The 26288-nt window shown below is 32.6% G+C and overlaps 1 protein-coding gene across 13 annotated transcripts in view; it reads right to left on the bottom strand.

Moving 5' to 3' along the window:
• Positions 1–10623: 10623 nt before the first annotated feature.
• Positions 10624–26288, bottom strand: part of LOC143255709 (D-amino-acid oxidase-like) — a 51212-nt gene continuing 35547 nt past the window's right edge. For 12 of the 13 annotated variants that reach the window (XM_076511785.1, XM_076511796.1, XM_076511790.1 and 9 more), the window contains 5 exons: positions 22213–22314; positions 19614–19675; positions 17780–17897; positions 14445–14549; positions 10624–13014 (listed from right to left, as the gene is read on the bottom strand). In XM_076511785.1, coding sequence (XP_076367900.1) covers positions 12889–13014; positions 14445–14549; positions 17780–17897; positions 19614–19675; positions 22213–22314 — 513 coding nt within the window. In that variant the 3' untranslated portion in view covers positions 10624–12888. Of the gene's footprint in view, positions 13015–14444; positions 14573–17779; positions 17898–19613; positions 19676–22212; positions 22315–26288 lie in introns of all 13 variants that reach the window. The other variant, XR_013030801.1, reaches the window with a different exon arrangement.

Raw genomic sequence — 26288 nt, 5'->3', positions numbered from 1 at the left:
TTTTTATTAAATAAAGTAGTTAGTAATTACTGGGACATATCTAGCATTTTAATGTGTGTTACATCTCATCACTTATCTCACTCTTTCGTCTTAAGAAACTGTATTTATTAAAGCTTGAAAAAGGCTGCATTAATTTATAACGGAAAATTTACAGCATTTTAACTACTTACTTGCGTGTGCGTGTCTGCTGCAATATATGATGCATTTTGTACAGCTTTTATTTAAAAATATACTGTCATATTATCATGATAAAACCTATGAGTTTTTGGTTTGTTTTGAATTTTGCGCAAAGTTTCATGATGGTTATCTGCACTAGCAGTCCCTAATTTTGCAGTGTAAGACTAGAGGGAAGGTAACTAGTCATCACCACCCATCGCCAACTCTTTAGCTACTCTTTTACCAACGAATAGTGGGATTAACCGACCATTATATCCCCTTCCCCGGCTGAAAAGGCAAACATGTTTGGTATGACGGGGACACTCAGATTACGAGTCACCTTATTCACCTGGCCATGTCGGGCCACCAGCGAGTTATTAGTCTCGGCAGTGAATACGTTAAAGCTGTAGGATGTCGACTACATTGAATATATTATATCATTTGAATACTTTCCGGAACCAAATGAGATGGCCTACAAATTTATATTTACAAAGTCAGACACGTGTACTGGTCGTTGCCTACGTTCTAGTAAATCTGTATCGTTACTTGACAGTAAGTCTGCAGGTTTACAACTCTCATCGTTAAATTCAGATTTTGAGATTCGTGGTTGGCAAAGCACAAAAAAGTATCTTGTGAAGTTTCCAATCAAACTCAAATATAAAATAGCGGAATGTATAAAGCTCTTTTAAGTTCATGAGAATGGCGCTGGCATCAAATACTTGACTTCCACTGAAGTGGAGGAACAAGAGTTAGATCGGGCTTATTTCTAATCTTATATGATACGATTATAGCTCAATTTAAACCTAAACACTTTCAGAGTAAGAAGAAAAGAAAGTTAAGCTTTGATTTCTCATTTGCATTTAATGCACCTTTAACCTGACTGAAGTAAGAGAATTTTATAATATGAAATTTTTAAATAATGTTCAAAGTGACTACGTTCAAAGTGCTGAATGAAGTAATTAAGTGTGTTCCTATTGTTGAGTTAATTATGTCTTCCCAGCAATTATCTTCTAAAAGCTCGTCATAGCCATGTGGTTAAAACAATCGACTCGTAATCTGAGAGTCGCTTGTTCGAGTCCCATTCACACTAAATACGTTTGCCCTTTCAGCCGTGGGAGCGTTATAACGTGACAGTCAATCCCACTATTCGTTGGTAAAATAGTAGCCCAAAGGTTGGCGGCGCGTGGTGATGACTAGTTGCCTTCCCTCTAGTCTTACACTGCTAAATTAGGGACGGCTAGCGCAGATAGCTTTCGAGTAGCTTTGCGCGAAATTAAAAACCAAAACAATCTTCTACAAATAGAAGAAGGAAACTGAAAGTAATTTCATTCTTTAACGTGTTAATTGCATTAGGAAATTTCTTAAGTAAAATGTCAGAGACAAATAAATGGATAAATAGTGTACGAACGGTTTCTTACAGCACCTGACAGATGTTATAAAGTCTGCGGAAGACGAATCTCGTGTCCTAGTTCCGCTCTTGGTCCCTTGCTTTAAATACAAAGGTATACTTTACTGGGTAAGAAAAATATAAACTTTCGAAAATATATGCTTAATGAACTTAAGAGGTTTATAAATAAAGTCCGTTAAATTTTGGGCGTCGTATAAGGGTATAAATGTTCACTCACATATATCGTCTTTTCTTTGTTACATAAACGTCTAAGTTTCATGTTTAGTCTTAGGAAACTATTAAGCAATTAAAAACTTATTCAACGGTAACTATTTGACGTTTACCTTTATGATGGATATTAGCCCCTCAAAATGCTTAAAATTATAAGGACCATCCCAAAACATTACCCTTAATGAATCAAATAAAAATACCTTTCTCATGCTTGAGCCCGTGATTTCAGCAACATTCCATTGTATTCATTTATAGGCTTACTTGTTATTGTGAAAAACGTTTGTTTTCATTTATTCCAAAGAATATTTCGACACGTGGAGTTTTAACTAGCAAGTATTTTATTCAACGACAACAACAACAAAAGATTCCTAGAATTACATTCAATAATATTTTAACTCTCACGGTTTCTCCCTCCTTCCAGTTTTGAAATGTTTTTGAAATATTCATTCATTTATTTCATAAAACATTTGTGAAGTATTATTTCTTATTATGCCCAGTGAATAAAGTAGTATTAACAATGTATGGAAACCACTTCATAACCACATTATGCCCAGTGGAAAATACAATGTCAGAAACTTACACGCACCATTTTGTACCCACATTATGCCAGATATAAAGGATTTATATGACTTGAAGTGAAGTTACATTGGACTATTTTCTATATCTACCACGGGAAATCGAACCTCGGACTTAAGTGTTGTTAGTCTGTAGGTCTACTTCTGTCTCGTCGAGGGACTTAGAGATGATAACTCAATAATATCATGAATACAACAATAAAGATATCACAATTATGTAGTTAGATCCTACAAAGAATACTGGTTTATTATCTAAATTTATCAAAAATATAACTTAGACAGCAGTTCTCAAATAACAGAATTATAGTCGGACTCGACCAAACTGCATATTAGTGGTTGATCACAAATAGAACTTTAACAATATTCAAGTAATGTTTACAGACAGACTCAACCAAGCTGCATATTACTGGTGATCAGAAATATAGTCCAAATAATAGCACTTCAACTTTTTGAGAAACTAGACTCAATAAAGTTGTTTAATCCATATGTTGGGCCTGGCATGACCAAACGCGTAAGGCGTGCGACTCGTAATCCGAGGGTCGCGGGTTCGCGCCCGCGTCGTGCCAAACATGCTCGCTCTCCCAGCCGTGGGGGCGTTATAATGTGACGGTCAATCCCACTATTCGTTGGTAAAAGAGTAGCCCAAGAGTTGGAGGTGGGTGCTGATGACTAGCTGCCTTCCCTCTAGTCTTACACTACTAAATTAGGGACGGCTAGCACAGATAACCCTCGAGTAGCTTTGTGCGAAATTCCAAAACAAACAAACTTAATCCATATGTTACATAAGATGCCTTTAAGATTGAAAATATGAGACAAAAAACACTTTCTACCCCTTAATCTGGAAATACTGCGAAAAATACAACTTAAAATCGGTCCGGACCTTACAAGGCAGTTTACGGTTTGTTTGTTATCAAACACAAAGCTGCATAAAGGACTATTTGTGCTTTGCCCATCGGAGATATCAAAACCCGGTTTTTAGCGTTGTAAGTTCGCAGGCATATTGCTGTGCCACTGTGAGCCTCAGTTTAAAGACACTTGATATGATTTAAAATTAGCATTACAGCACTGAGTTTAGTGAGGTGCTACAAGAAAGACTGCTTGCAATGCACTTAACATATTAACATATACTTCAAATATTTTGCTTGGTTATTGGTATTAATTCACAAATCAATAAGACGTAGAACGAATAATAAAAATTAGTGGGGTAATAAAAAATTTAATTTGTTTTGATGAAATAGAATTAAAAATAACTCATCATTCTCCAAGTTTGTTTGTTACTGAATTCAGTCTGGATTAATATTTTTATTTAAAAAATGAATAAAACCTCTTCATGAAACGGTTCCACGATGGCTAAGCAATAAGTTTACGTACTTATAACACTAAAATCGAGGAGTCGATTTCACACAGTGGACAGAACACATACAGTTCTTATGTAGTTTTATGCTTTAAAAAAATCATAACCTTCTTCAGCAAACTTTGGCGCTTATTTGTTTGTGCTGCCATCTATTGTAAAGTAAAATCTCTATGTAAGAATAGAATACATAGAACTGTATCAGTTTACATTACTGGTAATAGTTACCTTAAGAAAATTGAAAAATAAGACGACTTTTTAAAATAAACTACGCACTAGATATGCTGAAATCCAAGGTTGTTACTGTTCGTGAGTTTGCCATATGGAAAACAATAGTAAAAAGTATAAAAAGCCAGAATTTATTTAAAATCAAGACAAGAAACAACACCCACTGGAGAGGTCGTTGTGTATTTATTTGTTTATTACTAAGCACAAAACTACACAAGGGGCCATCTGTGCTCTGTACACCATGGGTATCAAAACCCGGTTTCTATCATTAAAAGTTCTCTAGGGGGCATTATTAAAAGTAGACGTTTTGTGACTGAAAACAGCAAATGACGATATAACTATAGAACAAAACATTCAAGAAAACAGGTACACTATTGGATACTTCTCCCCACTATATATCGTTCTACAGAGCATTTTCACTTAGCTTTCACCAAGATGAAGGCTCACTGTTCTTTCATTCATGAACTAAATTTAGCAAACATCCAAGATTCGTGAGTTACTTTGATGATCCACGATATAAAAAAATAACAGCAAAGCAGGATTTTTTTCTTCTAATTACTGGTGTCAATTCGACTGTAGAAGCAAACTCTCCAACAACTTGTTATCAGTGAACATCATAATAGTCTGATCTAGAAAATATAACTTGGTCATTGCTTCTCTTGATATTTCCCGCTTTCTTAACAAGGCCAAATCAGGACCTTGCTCTAGTCATCTGAAAATCTCCATATGGCCTGTTATGTGTGTAATTACGACGTTATAAGAATATCTTAATTTGTCTGAAGGAAAAGTAAACAGTCACGGTTCCGCTTTTTCAGACTTAACTCTCAATACTTTCAGTAATTGTTCAGAGTTTCCATCTTCAAGAAGTCAACTGTCTGTTTTTTCTTTTGGAAAACCGTGTTAGTTTCAATATTATAAGGTTTCAGAACTTCATTATGGAAGAGAAAATTATCAAGAAGGTATATACATGAATCTTTCCTTTCGCATTATTAGGTTGGAAAATCCACGTACGAATTGTCACTGGAGTTCGCGGTCAATGAGTGTCGTCCTATATAGCAGGTGACTCTATTAACCGCTACTTATAGAATTATATGTATATGTTTCACATAAACGTTTCACTGGATATAAGTACCCTAGCGGTTCAACGGTATGTCTGAAGGCTTATAACGCTAAGAGTCAGGTTTCGAAACCCAGAGTGGGCAGAAGTACATTGTATAGCTTTGTGCTTAACAAGAAACAAACAAATTCATTGAGTTTCAAACTACTTATTTAGTAATTCTGGTTGTCCTACCACCTGCTGAAAGAATTATATTCAAGCTATTTGATATTAATGATTCGCTTCCATTTTCTCTATTCTATCTCACCGTCTTCTCTTCCTCTGTCTCGATGTTATTAAGTTTGGTCTTACTGTTTACTCGACATTGCTGTTTGGATAGTATTAAGTTTGGTCTTACTGTTTACTCGACATTGCTGTTTGGATAGTATTAAGTTTGGTCTTACTGTTTACTCGACATTGCTGTTTGGTTAGTATTAAGTTTGGTCTTACTGTTTACTCGACATTGCTGTTTGGTTAGTATTAAGTTTGGTCTTACTGTTTACTCGACATTGCTGTTTGGTTAGTATGAAGTTTGGTCTTACTGTTTACTCGACATTGCTGTTTGGTTAGTATTAAGTTTGGTTTCTTCATCCTTTCTGTGGTTACTCTACTTACTTCGATATATCTATGTAATTAGTCCGCTAGTGGTACAATAGTAAATCTGAGGCTCATAACGCTAAAAACTAGGTTTCGATACACGTGGTAGGCACAGCACAGATAGCCCATTGTATATCTTTGCGCTTAATAACAAAAACTATGCAATTATCTCTATAATTTAATCTTTTTTATATAATACTGTCTAATTCTATTTTCTGGATTATTTCTCTTTAATTTAATGATCTCATTGTTAGTGTTATTTTTACTCAGTTAAGCCTAGTTCTGCCTTTCATGCTTGCAGATTCTAAATTTTCGTTGGTGTTAGTTTCTCACAGTTTGTTTCTATTTATAATTTTTTCTCTACATGTCTGGTTGCGGCATTTCGCCGCGCAGGTAATTTGCCCAGACATCGTGACCTTATTCTTTAAATCAATGTGTATTAAAAAAAAATTTTAAACTTAGACGTCTTACTGTTGATATCTACGCAAGAATTTTAATAATTATATTCCCAGCTTCCTTGAACTTTGAACTAAATGTTAATAAACAGCGTCAGCACAAAGCTCACACTTAAAATCACTCATCCTTTGCTTGCAGTTATACTTGTTTCTATGACAACAAATAATACACTGAACAATGAAAAAAAAGTTAACAAGACGATTATTGTGCTTTGATTCAGTGACGTAGAATTATAATTTTCAAATTGGATCTGCAGTGCATGTCTTTATAAACGTTTCTTTCTCAGCCTTGAAAATTCTGTGTGTGTGTGTGTGTGTGTGTGTGTTTAGTTACCTATGGTTTAATAAAATGATACCCACAATGATAAGAATTATATGATCATGTTCGTAGGCGGAGGACCACATTTCAACTTGGGGAAGGATACCTTATTTGCCATTTTAACTGTGAATATTTAATTTAGAACAACTGAAATGTTTTACAGAAGTTTTATATAAATATCTATCCCTCATTCAAAGAGAATCTTCGCCATTAAGTACATATTAGGAAATGTTACATAATAAGTACCCTGCGCAAACTACCATAGACATGGGAAAATTAAAAAAACAAAAAACACAAAGCAGTGTTAATTTAGTATCAACTCCTACCCACCCCTTTGAAAAATATATAATAATCTCCCTCCTGGTAAACTTATCAGTAGTAATGCAGCTATACGTGATAGGGCTCAGAGATCAAACTCACACGAAGGCCCTTAACCACCAAGGGGTTGGGGTTCGGGACTTATACACTTAATCTAACTATTAATACCTAGACTAGACGAGCAAAAATAAAAACGAATGCATAAAACACGAGAACTATGCAACATTTATCATATAACTTGCCGAAGAAGCTTTTCGCTCAATACCAATAATGCTCGTCAGTCTTGCTGGTATAAGACAAACACAGTAGAGGTTGAGACGCTATTTGTATTATCAAATTGCATAAACAAGAGTCAGGATGTCAACCTGCATACGTTAGTAGGGCGTTTTTCATCAAGTTTATATGTCATTTATAAATCAGAATTGAGATTAGGAGTAACAGCACAATATTACTTATTTATCTGAACACTAGTTATCTATTGATATCAGTTATGTTTACTTTACTCATTCAAGAGAAATAGACAAATTGGCATGCTTTATTTATCATTCGCACCGATAGGTGGCTGCGGCCGTGCTTAACAGATATTTCTTTATTTTCGCTGACATGTCCACACCCGATCAGAATATGAATTATATTGTAAAGATTGGAAGCATGTGGTTGAAAATTAGATCGACGAATTTAGAAAACTGAATTCAAACGTGTTTTTTCTTGTTTTGTTCAGCAGTTGAACCTTTAAAAAAAGAAAACTTTAAATAAATATTATTGAAGTATGAATGTTTTGTTTGAATTTCACGCAAATATACATGAGGGACATATGCGCTAGCCGCCCCTAATTTTGCAGTGTAAGACTAGAGAGAAGGCAACTAGTTATCACTACCCACCGCCAACTCTTTTACCAAAGAATAGAGGGATCTTAACATTATAACGCTCCAACGGCTGAAAGAGCGAGCAAGTTTGTATGACAGGGATGTGAACCCATGACTCCCAGACATCTAATTTTATTTTATCGTGTGGCCCCCAATGGCTCAGCGGTAAGTCTTGAGGGTTATAACGCTAAAAATCGGGTTTTGATACCCGTCGTGGACACAGCACAACTAGCCAATTACCGTGTTTTTTACTTCATTTCAAGTAAACATTTATCACGAAGTTGATATTTTTGCACAAAATTAGTTCCTATCTATAATAATTATATCATTTATGCCGCAAGTTGGCAGTATTAAGCTTTCTTGATATATTTCGATTACGTGGTTTCTAAAGATATGAAAAATGAGATTTGAAGTAGTGACTCTGTTCAACATTTATGTCGAATTCTGCCCCAGTACCAACAAAATGTAAACTGGAAGCGAGAACAAAGAGTATATGGAAGTTTTTCCCCTTTCTTTCTGTTTTCAGGCTAAAGCAAACGTACGACTAACAGAGCTGTGAATTCGAATAATCGGAAGACGATTTCAATTTTAGAAAGAAAAAATTCTTTACCTGCTTCTTTGATCTATTTTAACGCTGACAGATAAAACGAGTTCAGAAAATCGCTGTAATTCGAAGCCAAGCCACACATGGTGACACATTAACTCCTTCATAGGCACTTTTACAAAATACAGCCCTCAAAGTGCCAAGTTTATTTTGGATACACATACAAAAAACAGCAATTTATTTTGTTACTTATCTGGAATTTGAAACCGGGAAACTTTGGAAAGTTCTCTTCGTGATGGTACAAAAGTTCAAATTTACGTATGGTTTGCAAAACTAAGACAAAGATTATAATAGTGAGCCTCACATATATGTGTGTACCGATGGGAGTGAAAGTTAACGAAAGGTATAAGGAAATATCTGTGTATTTGCAAGTAAACATCGATGAACCGCGCTTACAATAGAAGTATTAAAAGTTCGAGCATTAAAAAAATAAATTAAACTGGATGTATATACGCAGGGTTTCTGAAAGTCAATTAAATAAAAATTACGAGTAACAAATATTTTTATTTATTGCTTTTGAATTTCATGTCATGTTGTAGCTTACAGAATTCATAATTCTTCTCGTGATTCATAACATACGCACGTTGTATTGAGGTCACGAAAATACAAACTGAAACCTTAAGGATCTCTTATGTAACATCATTTCAGTATCTACTGATGGACTGACAGACACCACACTACTGTAATCTGGTGCAAGTGTGTAAAAACAGGTCATCCTGTTACGCGGCATTTGGCCCCCTTTCACAATGTTATTGCAACTGTCAAAATAACTTTTTTGTGACTTTCTTTTTGTTTTGTTTTCACACTTAATGGAATGTTTTCGTTTATATTTGTTTATTCTCAGCCGAAAGAATTTCGGAATAAAATGATTCATTATCTATATTTTAAACCACTTAAGTTTAAATGTTTGTCATCATTCAAGACTATTTTACTGAATACGTTTCACATCGCTTTTTATCATTGAGCTACCTATAATTAGATTGTAAATTACGTTCTGGTTTTCTCACTGAGAACCCATCAAGTGCCGAGAAACGACATTAAAACTAGATAATTGTGTGCCGTCATTATGCGTGACTGCTCTTTCAACTCGATCTAACCTTGACCTACAAGATACAGGTTCTTTCCAGGTCAGTGCTCATGAAATATGTCTCGGAAAAAAAAATCAGAAATTAAAAAGAACAAAAGCAAGATACTGATTATCGCTACCACAAGAATTGTTTATGAACAATTTTACAGCGCGCATGAAACGTAAAAATATGCGAAACACCGATTTTCTAGAACCATTAGAAATTTTAATGCATTTTACAGAGTTGCTTAGTTTATGTCGTGTAAGCAAATAGAACCGAAATACTTCTCAGCAGTAAGTCGTATCAATTAGGTTGAACTAAGTTATTTCTTAGCTTTAAATCGTGTAAGTAGAGTAGAAACTCTTCATAGTCGTAAGCTAAGTAGAAACGAATAACTTCTTAGCTGGAAGTTGTTTAAGTACAGTAGAATAGATTGGTTTGTTTTGATTTTCGCGCTAAGCTACACGAGGGTTATCTGTGCTAGCCGTCCCAAATTTAGCAGTGTAAGACAAGAGAGAAAGCAGCTAGTCATCACCACCCACCGCCAACTTTTGGGCTACTCTTTTTACCAACGAATAGTGGGATTGACCGTCACATTATAACGCACCCACGACTTAAAGGACGAGCATGTTTGGTGTGACGAGGATTCGAATACGCGACCCTCGGATTACGAGTCTAGTACCTCAACCACCTGGCTAACAGGGACGGCTAGTGGCTTTGCGCGAAATTTAGAAAAAAAAATGTTTAAAGGTGACAAAATAACTTATTACTTAGAGCAGTGATTTCATCTCTAAGAGAATTATTCTTAAAAAACATTAAAATGACGGTAAATACAAGTTTGAAATTAATAGCGCTGTTCGGTATTTATAAGTTTTGTAAAATGTATGTTTGACAAGCTTTTAAATAGATTACTCTGAAACATTACGATTTTTATTCTTCTTTATAACTATATCTTGCATTTTCACTAATAGGTGACGTTGTTTAGGGTAGTGTTTGAACGATATTAATTAATTCAACCGATCTTTCCTTAATATTAAAATATTCTTGCTTGAAAATAATTCAGTCATTTATCGTACATAAATCAGTAAACATGTAAATAAGTTGCAACACTCACATTAGTGATTAGAATAAATAAAAAAATAACCAGTATAAATAAACTTTTAGTTTAGTTTATCGTAACAGTTCAGATGTGTGTTTTATTATAAATGTCCCCTGCTGGTACAACGGTAAATCTACGGATTTACAACGCTAAAATCAGGAGTTCGATTCCCATCGACTGTCTCGGCAGATAGTCCGATGTGGCTTTGCTATTAGAAAACACACACTCATTATAAATACACAATTATTATAAATAAATGGAAAAGGCTTATATGTCATTGTGGAAACTAAACAATTGTTACTTTTTTATTCATTCTCAATACATATTGCTGAGTAAATTAGTTCAAAATATTTTCTGTATATCTGTAAAAGCAACCCGACGATAGCTCGCTACTTAGGGGTAGGAAAAACACAATAAGAATTAATTCACATAATTCTGTCATTCTTAATATATAATTTTTCTGTTATATAAAGTTATATAACTTTACCAATTTAAAAGAGACAACCACTAACAAAATTCGAAGTCTGCTGTTTGAATACATTATTAACTTAAGCCAGAGATGAAATTCTAGAAGCTGAGATTGGGGATGATCTTTGAAAACTTCGTTTTCCACTTCAACACTGGACACAATTCGTTGTCAGTTGGTTTCTATGCCCATGAAAAATGATTGGGCAAGTACTAGTATTCCACCTCATAGTGTACCCTAACTTCATATATTATAGTTGACTGAATGAATTAGTTTTGCGAAATCAACCTCAACCAACAAAAGAGCTGAAAAGTGCAGTAGAGGCAGTCAAACGTCAGTAAATCCCTTTGTGAGTCATTCAAAATTAAGTTCATTCATGAAATGTGGCGTATTCATAAAATAATTGCTGAATTGTTAGTAAAAATCAGTTGAGTTAACAGTTTCTAATATATAGAAAATAAATTGTATTTTAATAGCATTATGCTCTAATAACGGCTTCTGTGTCAATAGTGGAATCATTGATTAATGAAGAACTCCAGCATACAAAACTGTTATGAAGAAATAACAACAAAACTTTACACAAACATATTTGATATTTGACACTGAACCAATATTTTTCTGAATAAGTTTGAAACTTTTGACCTAATCTGGTATCATAAATTAGATAAAATTTAGTGTGTACTTAGATTATATGGATTTGTATGTTCCTAGCAGAGATGAAAAATTTACAAGTTCAGTACTCTTATTGTTTGATATTATTTATTTAAGTCTGAGTAGTCTAGCTGTGTAACGTAAAGAAATATATGGTGAAGAGCAGAAGTCATTTAATATACACTACTTTTCTTTATTATGTCTTCCAATTCTCGTATTGGCTAAATATAACAAATGTCACAGCCAATGAAATAAGTCATGCAAAAATATTTAATATTTATCTGAAAAAAACAACAACATTATAATATAATGTTGAAGTAGCTTTTAAAACTTTATAAAATGCACTTCAATAAAGGCTAAATATGGCACAACTAAAACAGTTGTTTATCATGATTTTTCCTCATATAACATTTGGTAATTTCGTGTTAAACAATTGATTTTCAAGTTAAAACATTAAATTACTTCCAACACAAAGTATTAGATTATTTCAAGAGCAACATTACAAACTATCCTTATATTTTCAAAGCAAAGCAACTTAAAACACTGTTTTCTTTCAAACAATGTAAGAAGATTCAAGTGAAAGAAATACACCTTTACCTGGGTTACACATAAACTACAGTCTGAACACAGAAAAGCAGCTAATTGGCAAATCATAGTAGACAGTAAAAAAAAAAGAGAGAAGCAAAACAGAGTTAGAAGTTGTTAAAGATATTAAACCTACATATCATTTCAATAGCTCTTTCGATCACATTGCATTGCACTCATGACTAAACTTAAAGCCTATTTAACGTAAAGAAATATATGGTGAAGAGCAGAAGTCATTTAATATACACTACTTTTCTTTATTATGTCTTCCAATTCTCGTATTGGCTAAATATAACAAATGTCACAGCCAATGAAATAAGTCATGCAAAAATATTTAATATTTATCTGAAAAAAACAACAACATTATAATATAATGTTGAAGTAGCTTTTAAAACTTTATAAAATGCACTTCAATAAAGGCTAAATATGGCACAACTAAAACAGTTGTTTATCATGATTTTTCCTCATATAACATTTGGTAATTTCGTGTTAAACAATTGATTTTCAAGTTAAAACATTAAATTACTTCCAACACAAAGTATTAGATTATTTCAAGAGCAACATTACAAACTATCCTTATATTTTCAAAGCAAAGCAACTTAAAACACTGTTTTCTTTCAAACAATGTAAGAAGATTCAAGTGAAAGAAATACACCTTTACCTGGGTTACACATAAACTACAGTCTGAACACAGAAAAGCAGCTAATTGGCAAATCATAGTAGACAGTAAAAAAAAAAGAGAGAAGCAAAACAGAGTTAGAAGTTGTTAAAGATATTAAACCTACATATCATTTCAATAGCTCTTTCGATCACATTGCATTGCACTCATGACTAAACTTAAAGCCGAGCTCTAAAAATTGGCCCAAATTCATTAACAGCTTCATATAGCTGTTTCACAACATCTCCAGCAGTTCCCCAAAATAATGTAATACCAGATCCTCCATGGCCATAGTTGTGAATAACCTTTAAAGAAATAAAGAATAATGTAAAGGTAGAGATATGTTTACACAAGAATATGCTTATCATCTTGATGTTCTACCTATATCACAATCAAGGTCCTAAAATGAACCAAGAGATACTGTCACAAAATATGCAAGAAAATGTTTGACATATCTAGGTATCACAGTGCTACATTTGTATGACTGTAATCACCTTCACTCTGATAAACATGGGGAAATCAAATCACAATTTAAGAGATGTGTAAAGATGTGACTTTGAATTTTAGCAACATAAACTCTGAAATTTATATATATAAATGAGAAAACAGAAGTTAATAAAAGTTAAATTTATAATTTCTCAATAAATAAACATTAATGATATTTCTTGAATACTACCATTTAAGCAAAATATTATGGGATCATCCTACTAACAACTGAAAAATTTCCTATGTATGAAAAATAAAGTTTGAAAAACCCTTTATAACACTGCACAACAAAGTTTTTGCTTCTTGAACACTGTTGGGTGTTCCGTACAGATTTTTGGCTGCTGATCACGAAAATCACATCCAAATTTACCCATCACGTACCGTTTCATGGAAATCTTCAGTTTCACTAGGACATTACTACAATGGAAAACGATATCAGGGCAACTGGCAAGCATTGACTACTGTTGGACACTGCAACGTGATGCACCGGAAATTGAATACAAACGAAAATCAGGAGCAAAATACTTTTAATTATGTTGAACTTAATAGTGTATTAGAAACATAAACGCAATTAAATACGTTATTGCTGGTAAACAGTTAACTGTCTATTCCTCAGAGTTCCTACATGATGAAGCAAAACCAAAACTATATTTGTACATACCCACCAAGTACCTTTCACAATCAGCAAAAACTTTTCAGGAAGCAAAAATTTTTCAAAAAAAATTGTTGTGCAGTGTAATTAGACATCCTGATACAACTGAATTTATTGGAAAGTTTCCAAATAAAGCACAAACAAGGGTTTCAAATGCAAACACACACATTAATGCAATCCTGGTAATTAATGACTAGTTAATATTAATACATCAGTCATTGTTTTAAAATGATGAAAGCAAGACTTCTTTCAGAAATATTATTCAAGAGCCAAAAATATTGTACTTATAAAATATTAAGACAATTACTATTTATTAAACAATCCAAGATCCTGACAAGGTGTCACTAATCATGAAAAAGTAAGGCAAGTTCTAAATCCCCCATGATTCCAAAATTTTTTGGGTACCCAAAGGAGTAAGTTATATGCTACGTTGAGCTCTTTGTTTCATTACTTCCAATTCCAGTTTACACTTAAAAAATGTTTCCCCAGTGCATATGACTGAAACAAAAACTTCAACCTAAATGCTATAGAAAATGTAACATTTTTATTTAAAGAGAAGTAAAATAACATTAAAAAATGTAAGATACTTTGTATTACCTGCAATTTCTTCCCATTACTTCCAACAATAACTTCTCTGTTTACTTTAGGACCTTTGGAACATCCTGGACGCAAGCCGACCCATTCTTTAACAATTTCAGCATGCTACCATAATATTAATCAGTCCACTTTAATTTAAAAAAAACAATGTTACTTCTGAACAAAGTTAAAACTTCATTAAAATGCTAGAAATAAAAACAAAATTCCAGCAGGTTCATTTGTTATAATTCAAGGAAATAAAATTTACAAAACTAGTAAGTTAGAAAAGAATGAAATCTATTCCAAATTCCATATCATTAACTTAACAATAACATACGAAATTATAATAGCAGTATGCTAGAGAACAAATGACATCTATTCAAGTTCTATATCAAGCTAAAAATAATAAATGAACATACAGTACCAGTAAGATAGGAAATAATGACATCAATTAAGAATTCTATGCCTAACAATACCAGTATACTAGAAAACAATGTATGACATCTACTGAAATTTCTGTATCATTACTGTAACTATAACAAATGAATTTATGTTATCAAAAATCTAGATAATAATAGCATCTATTTAAATCCTATATAATTAACAAGTGATGGTAGTGGATGTTGTTTGCTAGTTGCCTTCCCTATAATTAGCAGTTTAAATTTTGGAACAGTAACAGACAGCTTTGGTATATTTGAAAAACAAAAAACCAAATGTAACACCCCAGTGGCTACAAACCCAAAAATGTTTGATGGCTATGTAGTAAAACCCACAACCATTGAAATATAATAAACTACAAGTGTTAATTTATTTATATATTTTCAATATACAAACAAAGTATCAATAAATAAAAATAACAAAAACTTGTATCTCATTTTTATTTTAGGTAACAAAATCCAACATACGTGTGAAACTTTATAAAACATATCATACTTTATATTTTATAAAATATTATAAAAACATACTCTGTTATTGATCATGCATAAACAAGGCTGTTACTGCAATATAGCTTTTATGAAGTGCAGCGACAAACATTTAATAATGATAGTGACACACAAATTTTCATTTTACCAAATCGAAATAAATTTGATTCACTGAATAATTTCCTGTAAAAATAATGTTGTGCACAAAATGACATTAAATACAAATGATAATGTTAGTCTCTTCTATATATAACAAGTGAAGTGGCTTATGCTGTTACTTTTATTGTCCAATTGTACATTGGAGATGCATCTAAAGTATTCACATTATTAATCTCTTAGACACAGTTGTATTTATAGAAAATAATTAACTTAATCCCCAGAACTAAATGTATATCAACGTCTACCAATTCAAAATTTCTCTAGTCACTGTTATATTTAGTAAGATGTTTATAACCCACATTACAATGCAATACTTATCGTTGTCAGATAAAACTCAGTAGTTTTAACAGCCTTTTAAAGGTATCAGGGATACATTTTGAAGAGGAAGCCAGAAAAATGGTTATGATATCCAAATAAGGCAACAGGCATGCAAATTATCTGTTCTCAAAGCATGGTAACTCTGAATAACTTTTGGCTGATTGCATAGATCCAGAACTAGTGTAGCATTTTTCAACTGACTACCTTATCAACTGTTGGCAGTAAGTTATGCACCTACCATGGTCATAATGAGTAATGGGTAGGTGCCTTCTCAGTTTGGAGTTGTAATCAGATGGTTGTGAGTTCTACTTTTGCTTGTGACCTTGAACAAAACATTTTACCCCATTTATTTCTTTTATCTAAGAAGTTAACCTGTATTATTCCAGTTTCCCATACAGAGAAAAGGGATCACCATTCTTATCTGCTTGTGCCTAAAGAAACTAAAGTTTGACTCTAGTTTCTAAGAACCATCTCACAATAGTAGGGACTTGACCTTCAATCTTGTATGGAAGAAACATACATACAATTTGAATTCCTAATTCCTAAGAAACTATGGACTTTGTATTAGACATCACATCATCTGATTGGAACCGATGCTGCATTCAACATACTTTCCTGAGACACTGAAGTCCATATTTAGGAATTCAAATTGCCAACATTGACAAGTTAGAAAGTAAAATAAGAACCTCCAATATCTTCTATTTGCTGAGATATCACTAAATGTGCTGAATCAAATACAGTGGTCCTGCCTTCCATTTTTGAAATAATTTGTTTACGTACACCTACTTCTGTCCATGACACGTGAATAACCAACTGAAAGCTTAGAATGTCCTCCACATAGTTCTCCAAGGCTTTGCAAAGTACTTACATGAGAAACACTTTCTTTTCATGGCAGATTTCAAATGATAAGTCTGTAGTGAGTTCAAAATTTCATATTTTTTTAGAATCCAATACAGTTTAATTACTAAGCTTGGCACATTAGTGGAATTCTGCAGTATTGATAAAGTAATTTATGCTTTTGGTTATGTCAAAATGTATACATAAAACCAAAAATAAAGTAGTTTGTTTCACATGATCCACATATGAAATTTAATAAGGCTTAGCAAATCAGTTTAAAGTTCATAACTAGAAGAGATAATTATTTTTGGTAATTCTGTATTTACTGTTCTATGTTTTAAAAATAACTAGAATTTAAGAACTTATTTTAAACAGTAATAATGTATATACATATAAAATCCATTCAAACTGAAATGTGATTGTATTTTACACAATACAGGTCACTTTGTAAAAGTCAGTTTAATATTCTTGGATACAGTAACAAGAGTTCACATAAGCTGCATCACTGCAATTTCTGTGATGTTAGCCAGGCATGACTAAAAGGCCAAAAATAAAAATAAATTTAAATATAAATATATATGTTATGAAATTTAAGTTTTTAGGCTAAACATTTGTGTTTTAATTTTATAATATGTAGTCATTCTAGAACCTAAAAAGCATAATTTATATTAATTTCCTAATTTATTTATTGAGGTTACAAAGTTGGTCAATTGAACCAACTCATACAGATATAAAGTAGAGAAAATAACAGATAAAATAGTTTTTTTCATTAAAACTTTTTATAATTATCTAGAGGTGATACAGATTTTGCATGTGAAATTTGAAAATTCCCATGCAAAAAAGTACTTTTAATCTTAAAATCAAAATTACTTTGCATGTTGGATAGTCAACATTCTGAAAGAGAAATTTTTCTGAGAAAATCTTTAATTAAAAAATGTTAACACTTAATTTAGAACCCTCATATTTTGTGTACGAAAGCTGTGTAATGTTTATAAATATCCTGCATAATTTTGTAAAGATATACAAATATTATAAAAAATAATTACTCTCGGGGATACTAATGAAGGGTTAAATAAAGAGTAGTTTTAAAATGTCTTTAAAAATTTAAATCCACTGTACCTGTAGGCTAGGCAACAGTTCACAACAGCCTTTCCAAATTCTCTGACTGTCCTCTGGGTAAATATCTTTGTTCCAGTCTCCAACCTGACTAGAACCTCCAAGAACAACTGTGTCTGCACTAAACATTAGTTCCACTAATTATATACACAGTGACATAGCTATACCAGTTGTGCATTAAATATTTTTAGAATTTAACTCTTTATTCACAAATACAAAAATTTTGCAATAAAAATAAGATATTATAGATTATTTTTAGTAATTTTCATATTATTGTCTCACCCCTACCATATTTCACATGAGGCTTTTCAGAACTGTTTGTTTTGGGAAATTTTAACACCTTCATTTAAAATATTGTAGTATTTTACTGAATGATGGTTTTTGCTTGCTTGCAATAAAGATAAAGTAACACAATGGGCTATCTGTGTGCTCTGCCTACCACCTGTATCTAAGTCTGCAGACATATTGCTGTGCTACTGGGGATACTGACTAAGTCACATCTAATAAAAAAGTTTTAATAATAATAAACTTAAGGTCTTAATACACAGTGCATTATTACTGTGTTAACGATTGTTTACTTTCATTAATAATTTTTATTTCTTTAGATAAATTTGAATTGTAACATGCTCGGATACAATCATATTGTATATCATTTACCATAGTAGAAAAAATACAGTTTAGACACAGCATTTCAGAAAATAGTGTTAAATTTCATAAAAATAATTTTAAAAATGATTTATAGAATAAAAAAGATTTTTATAACATTAAATGGAATATATTTTTTAAAATAAAAAACAAGCAGGTTTGGGGGTCTGCAGAAAACAATTAATTAAAAGGAGCCTCTGGGTCACAAAAGTTTGAAAACCACTAGTTTAAACAATAATACTTATTTAAATCCTTGTTAAACATGATAAAATAAAGTCTACTTTCCAATGTACAATATTCAGAAATTACTAACTGTTTTTAGGATGTAAGACATCTGAAGTAAATGACATTCAACATTAATATCACACAGAGTAATACTAATATTTAATTATTTCACCCATTACTACAACAACCTAATAAAGAGTTGTAGCCTATTGCAGCAAAAGTAACGTCTTGATCAAATGTTATGGTTTGCTACTTTCCTAATGTTTAATGAATGCCAAACAAATATTCTACGAACATTTATTTAATACTGCATATACTCGATGAACACATTTTGACAAATGCACTGAAATATGCTTTATAGTGGTTAGAGTAAGTATAAAACCAATGAAATCTACACACAAATATGAATACTAGAATTAAAGAAAGTCAAGGTTGTTGAGTGAGATGCTAAGACTAGCTAATCTAAGTCATCAACTGAGAATTCTTAACTGTATATAAATGTATATAACTTATATACATGTATAAATGTATACAACTTATAATTTAACTATTAATATACATATACATATACAAAAAAGGCATTCATACCTCTTTCAGGATCATTCTTGGAAGCCTTTTTAAATTACTAGAAATTTGGTCAAACAATTTGATAAAATGTGCATTCAAATCTTGGGGAACATTCCAATGGTTCTAAATTAGAACACTGTATTTATTAATAGTTTATTACAATAATCATTAAATTACATCATATAAGCTAACTTGTCTTAACTGATCACACTAACTATCATCACCTACAAACAACAAAACTGCACTCAGGAATAAGCTAAATTAATTATATTTGTATTGTATTTCACAATGCCAAGATAGTTATTTACTACTAGAACTAAATAATAAAACACACAGGGACAATTTAAAAGGATTAAGATACAACTAGCAATGGTATATTACTTTTTACAAAAACACTTACTTTGGTAAAATGTAGAATTCACTCCCTCCAATATAAATATGCTTGACCCATGGAGCTTTAACCTAGAAGTTTTAAAAACCTTAAAGAATCTCACTTAAACAGCATAAAAGTGAACAACAATTTTTAGTTGATTAATACATATAAGGGTCATGTTCTCTATCTCATAAATGTATAAATAAATTTCAGCAATATTTTGAGTGTCATACCTAACCTAACCTGAGTGAGACAATGTCTCTAAAATCTGTCAGTGATTTATTTAAATAAGCTTAGGATGACAGTCACATCCACTATCATTCTTAAATTATTTTTTCTGACAACAAATCCAGAGTTACAGAGGAAGGGAATTATTATGTAGCTGAATTACATAAACGTTTCTATAGTTGATTGGTTCATTATCTGGCATTTGCTGATGCAAGGCAACCAGACTATCTGCACCAAACAACCAGTAAAACAGAAAAGAGTAAAAATGAGTTAAGTTAAAAAATGAAACAATGCCCAAAAATTGTGCGAAAATCAAAATAGAAGTTAAAAGGCCAATGGCCAAAAACAAGTTGGACAGTGTTACTGTCACAAATTACACTATCAAACATGAGGGATACACAGTTAGATAATAAATGTATAAAATGGTGCCACATCTCATACTTTTATGGATAGCAAAAAAGTAAAACACCAGGAACTGAGACTTGAGTGTCATAAAAGCCACAAGTAGCCTAAATAAGAACTTCCACCAGATACATGCAAGCATCTTGTAGTAACTTATGGGTAATATAATTCTTTAGCAAAACACAAGCTGAACATTCCCTTAGTGATTTACAACTTATAATGATGGTATGTGGATAGTAGTTATACATGGTTCATAGGGCAATAAAATGTAATTGCAAATAGATGTATATCTTACAAACTTAGAGCCACAAATGTAGTTTCCTGTTACAATTTGAAGTCAATCTAGAAAGAAAAAAAGGAAAAAGAGTAATTTAGATTTATTTAGATTTTTTTATGGTTATGAGGTCAGTAAAATTGACTGATTCCATTTTGAGATAGGGTAGAGAAAATAAGAGATACACTGTAAAATTTTCTAAAAAAATAAAGCGTGTTTGAAGTGCATTTAGAAGCTTTTAGGGACTACGTAAAGAAAAATGAGATTTTTGAGATGAGAGAAATTATTTTTAATTTTAATATCAATATTACTTTGCACATGGACTATTTGAAACAAGTACTCAATATATTCATGGACGAATCATTATTTTAGCTTGCTAAAATTCTTCACTTTTTTTTGTATGTGAAAGACTAATAATGTAACTGAAAGACTGCCAGATTTTGCAAGATATACAAAATGCATTGAAAATTATAAGTATTAAAACTATAAAGATTTTAAATGAGTACAAAGAGGTCACACAATTGGTCAATTTGACCAAGCCCACATTGAAAGAGTTAAAGTCTCCTAAGAATAAAAAGGGGCACAGCAATTGTTCTATGAGAGCTTCAAGGTCTGGTTGATTCCAAGTCTCTCTGGAAGACAGATAAAGAGAACAAACAGTAATGGTATAACCTCTAGAGCTAAAGAGGGCTACAGCTACCCAGGAATTAGAGTAGCACATACAATATGTAGGTCAACCAGCAGTGCTATCCCTCTATATACTAATCCACCACACAACTGTCAAAAGGTAACAGCTTCTGCAGGAATATTTCCTGTAAGAAGAGACACACATTGGATTATAGGAATCAATCAACACCTTAATGTCATCCAAATTAGAATGAAAACCTCATCAATTTCATTTAATTTAGGTGAAGAACCCTTATGCTTGTGACCACATTGGATAAGCTTGTACATTATACAAAAAAAAATAAAGAATGCTACCAGAAGTAAATAAACAAACAGGAACTGAAAAAAAATCCAGAAACATTAATTGTAAAATATATTAAAAAATATATTTAAGATGGTCTTAAATATATAACATGCAAAAATCATAAAGTTCACATGCAAATATCATAAAAATGTTGAACATGAAAGCAATTTTAAAAAATGAGAGTAGACTTATATCATTTTGCATGGAGAGGTTGTTATTTTGAAAGAGCTCCCAAAAAAGAAAGTGAATATAAAATGAATAATAAATTGCAATGACAGAAGTTTATTATGATAATTACAATTTATTGATAAGGATATACAGATTAATGTCTGTGACAAATGTTTAAGGTTGTAAGATAGTTAAATAAACATGAAAAATTCTTAATGAATTCACAGACGAATAGAAAATACTATAAAGTATTATTTTTCTTGTATGGATTTCATATTTTTAACTTTTAAAAGATGAATTTGACATTTTAAGAATTCAAATTACAGAATTTAAATAAAATGTAATTTCTTAGCTTTTAACACAACACACAACAAATCCCTTACTGATAATACATTAACATATTACAGGGAATAATAATTATAAGTTTTTAATACTTGTGTATTTTTAATCATTTTTTCAACAACAATTATTTCAACAAAAAGTTAACTTTTGTTAACTATCCAAGTATAAAGAAGGATTTCCTTCAGTTAAGAAAAAAGTGCTGACAAACTGAAGAAAATAAATAAATTAATAAGATACAGTACCCTGAACACCTGGCCCCTGACTGGCTGAATGTCAGGATCTGGAACAACATGTGCAGCCTCCACACCAGTGCAGTTGATTACAATGTCATATTCTTCAGCAAGCTAGGCCAATTTACAATAAATATAAATTACCACATACAGTACATTTACTTGCAAAAATATTTATGTAGCTAACAAATATGCTATACTGTTTTCACTTCATAATGCTACACATTTGCAATTATCATAGTCTCCACAGCCAGCATACAGATCACCAAGCTCATACCTCAAACATGGAAGTCCTCTCACATCATGTATCTCAGTCCCCTTACCTGGCACCCACACCATTGTCTGTCCTCACTCCTCATATATAACTGCCATTTAACCTCACATCACAGCCCCCATACCCAGTACCTATATAGTAGTTCAACTGTATGCAAATTAGCATGCAACAACCCTCTATCAATAGGAGTGCAACACAAATCCCTGTTGCAGCCAACTCCTTTTATGCTGTTGAATCAAATTTTAATACCCCCCCCTGAATGTTACAGCTAATTGAGTCACCTAATCTCACACAGTCCCCATATCTAGTACCTATACCAGTGTCTGTTCTTATTCCTCATATACAAAAGTTCTTTAACCTCACATCACAGTCCCCATATGTAGTACCTATATCACTGTCTGCTGTCATTCTTCATATACAGGAGTTTGCTAACTTTACATCAGTCCCCATACCTAGTACCTACACCACTGTCTGTCATTTTTCCTCACATTCATTATACTTCCCTTAGTATGTCCGATTAACATTGCTTGAAGAATATACCAGTATGTCCGATTAACATTGCTTGAAGAATATACCAGTCTTTTCACTTACAAATATGATACAGTCCAATTACATAAGAAATTGATGTGCTTAGGTAACACACATAAAACTAGACTTCACACTTTATGTGCATAAATATTTGATTGTCTTACCTTTCAAACAACCTCTTAAGGTCATAAATATCTCATAACCTTATTCACCTAAAATACACACCTTATACATTATATTACTTCTCCGTGAGCTACAAAGGATAGGGTTCTGTGACTCACAGTTTAAACCTCACATGACACAACCCTTTTATCTACAATACATTATAAAGCCCTCTTATACAATATTTTTATCAGTATTTTGAGTTGCCTTTTGTTAACTTTTGTGAACCTATATTTACATAGAAATTGAATAATACGTAACACTTATGATACTAATTTATTTTTCTGTATTACTCAGCAGCCAAGTGTTTAAAAGAACAGAGATAAATATAAAAGCTATATTTTTGTGAGTCTTCTTTTCTGCCATACAGAATAGTGCAAATATTGAGCACTACCACATTTTCAAATCTCACAATTTGATCACTTCCACACATTCTTACAGAGTCAGTGACATCCCATTCACTTCTTGTATAAATATGTGATATATAAATGATTTAAAACATCATGTAAAGGTAAGAAGTGTGGAAAAAGGTAAACATCTATTGAAAATATATTTTAAGTGCAGGAAAATATTAACTACCAATATGGTTACTTACATCTCCTCACATTTACAGCTATAATCCCAAAGTGATCAGATGGAGAAACCAGTGTAAAATTACTAGAGAAACACATTTCAAAACTATCTGCAGAGCACCCATTGAGCATGCCACCTCTATGTATAGGAAACACACCCAAGAGAGACTGCACCACATCTGAACCAGACAGTCTTCATCCAAGTGGAGCCAACTGGTGTTATGTCATAATCAGAGAGCAGAACAAGTGATCCATTCTAAATCCAAAAAGAGGAGGAAAATGTAAAGTGGATAGGATGTATAAGACCATAATAGGGAGATTAATTCCAGTCCAAATCAGTAAAACCCATCAGTAACTCAACTGGTCCTTGGAAAAAGAAGAGTCCTAAGCCATTCATATTAACTGCATGAAACAGAAGGGAAAAGAAGCCCCCATTCTGGAAAATTTAACCAACATATGTGCAAATCCTACACAACCTGAAAAATAAACCCCAGAAATATACATCTGGACAATGGCTGGAAGGTAGAAATGCAACATGGAGGGTCAATTGCAGTTGGAGTTGGGGATATAACCTCCAGTCCAGAGTAGAAGGAAGTTCCTAGCCCATTTAAATATAAGGATTTATGTTAATTGTTTCAGCTCCAACAAAAACCAGTCACCTAGGAACTGACATTTAGCCAGTGGTAGGAGAGAGAGTTCCTAGCCAGGAGTCAATATGCAAAAGAAATGGAAAAATCCAGTCAAAAATGGTGACATCTCAAATAAAACGACAGACCTGTGGCAAGAAGACAGTCACACCTTCTATACAATCAGAACATAATCACATGGTTTTCATCTGAATAGAGCTTTGCACACTCAGTAGGATTCCACTTATATCACATAACAGTCTTCACACCTACTAATACATGTCTTGATTCCTCACATGAGTGTTCTATAACCTCACATCACATTCTCCATACCTAGTATCTATACTACTATATGTCCTGATTCCTCAGATATGAGAGTTCTATAACTTCACATTATAACAGTCTCCATACCCAGCATCTATATCACTGTCTATCATCATTCCTCACATATAAGAGAAAGAGGGAAGAAATGCAATGGAGAGACCTGAAAAAGTACAATGTGTGACCATGAAATCCTATTTCAAATAGCAGGCCATTTCCAATTCTGACAATCTAGAGAATATCACTAAAGGGCAGCAATCTCTTTCTACTTTACTCAAATATATGTATGATGGAATATACCATAAGGAAGAACCTAAAAGTGACAGTGTGGAACACCCCATCTCAACAGTGAGCATGACAGACCTTAAATATCACATGGTGTATATTTGGGACCCTAGAATACCTGGATAAGTCACTCACCAGTGTGGAATCCATAATATGCTATGTAGGACTCTGGAAACAAACAGAAACTTACTTACTCAAAGTTATACCAATGTACAGGGAATAGCTCCAAGAAGACAATCTAGTAGAGTAGGAAACTGCCAGATGATACAAGCAGTGAGATATAAAGGTGTAGAAAATTATCCACATGGCAGCCTGGATAATCTCCTTCAAAGAAGCCAAGGATATTGGGAGATGACAGATCAGAAGGGATATACAGAACAAGTGGCAAGATTTAAGATAAAGAGAAGAACACATAGTAAGCATAACCTGATGAATGCAGCCAGTAAGGGTGACAGGAGAATCATATTAAACATTGGACAGAATTCAATGGAAAAACAAAAGATAGCAAGAGCTACAGAAGGGTGCTGTGGCACAACATGCTATACCACAAAGCATGGATTGAACACAAGAGACATACCAGATAAAAACAGAAGTAAATATGGTATATGAAAGGAGAGGAAATAATTGTAGAGAAAAGTGCATATGAAAATTAAAGGCAAACAACAAGGCCTCCCGACAGCCCACAACAGTTAAAATGGACAGATCCTTATGAAACAACCATGAAAAAGCACCATAAAATATGAATTGAACACAGGAGATTCTGCAAAGGATGGAGCCAGTCATTCACAAATTGATGAAATTTATAAACACGATCCTCATAAATGAAATACAGAAAATGACATGAGGTCCTAGCAATAAGGATGTGAAGGTAGCCATCAGACATGTCAAACTTATCATTCAAAGCTATGGAAGAAAGGCCCATCTGAGAGATAATCATGATTCCATTGTGGACTGAGGCAATGAGGAAAATGAAGAAGAGTCCTCCCAGCAAAACTCAAATGACTCAAGGTTCAGTATTAAAAAGACTTAATGCTTTTAAGAAACTAGCAAGCCTGACTCACACAAGATCTTAATCCAGAGAGTAGCCACCAGTAATGCTTCCATTATACAAGGTGTATTATAGGTGAATAGTGGTATAACATATACATATGATTACGATTGGCAGTTATTGTGGCCTTAATAGTGTATTCAAAAAGTTGACTTACACAACCAATGCTTGAATAAAAAATAGAATTTGCAATCAAATAAAGAAATCCTACTCAATTGTAGATTATAAACAATACTTTGAAATGGACAAACTCAGTAACTGAATATTTTCAA

Source organism: Tachypleus tridentatus, chromosome 7 (assembly GCF_004210375.1).
Source record: "Tachypleus tridentatus isolate NWPU-2018 chromosome 7, ASM421037v1, whole genome shotgun sequence".
NCBI classification, from domain to species: domain Eukaryota; kingdom Metazoa; phylum Arthropoda; class Merostomata; order Xiphosura; family Limulidae; genus Tachypleus; species Tachypleus tridentatus.
Note: the sequence above shows the minus strand (reverse complement) of the source record. Positions and strands in the feature narration are given on the sequence as shown.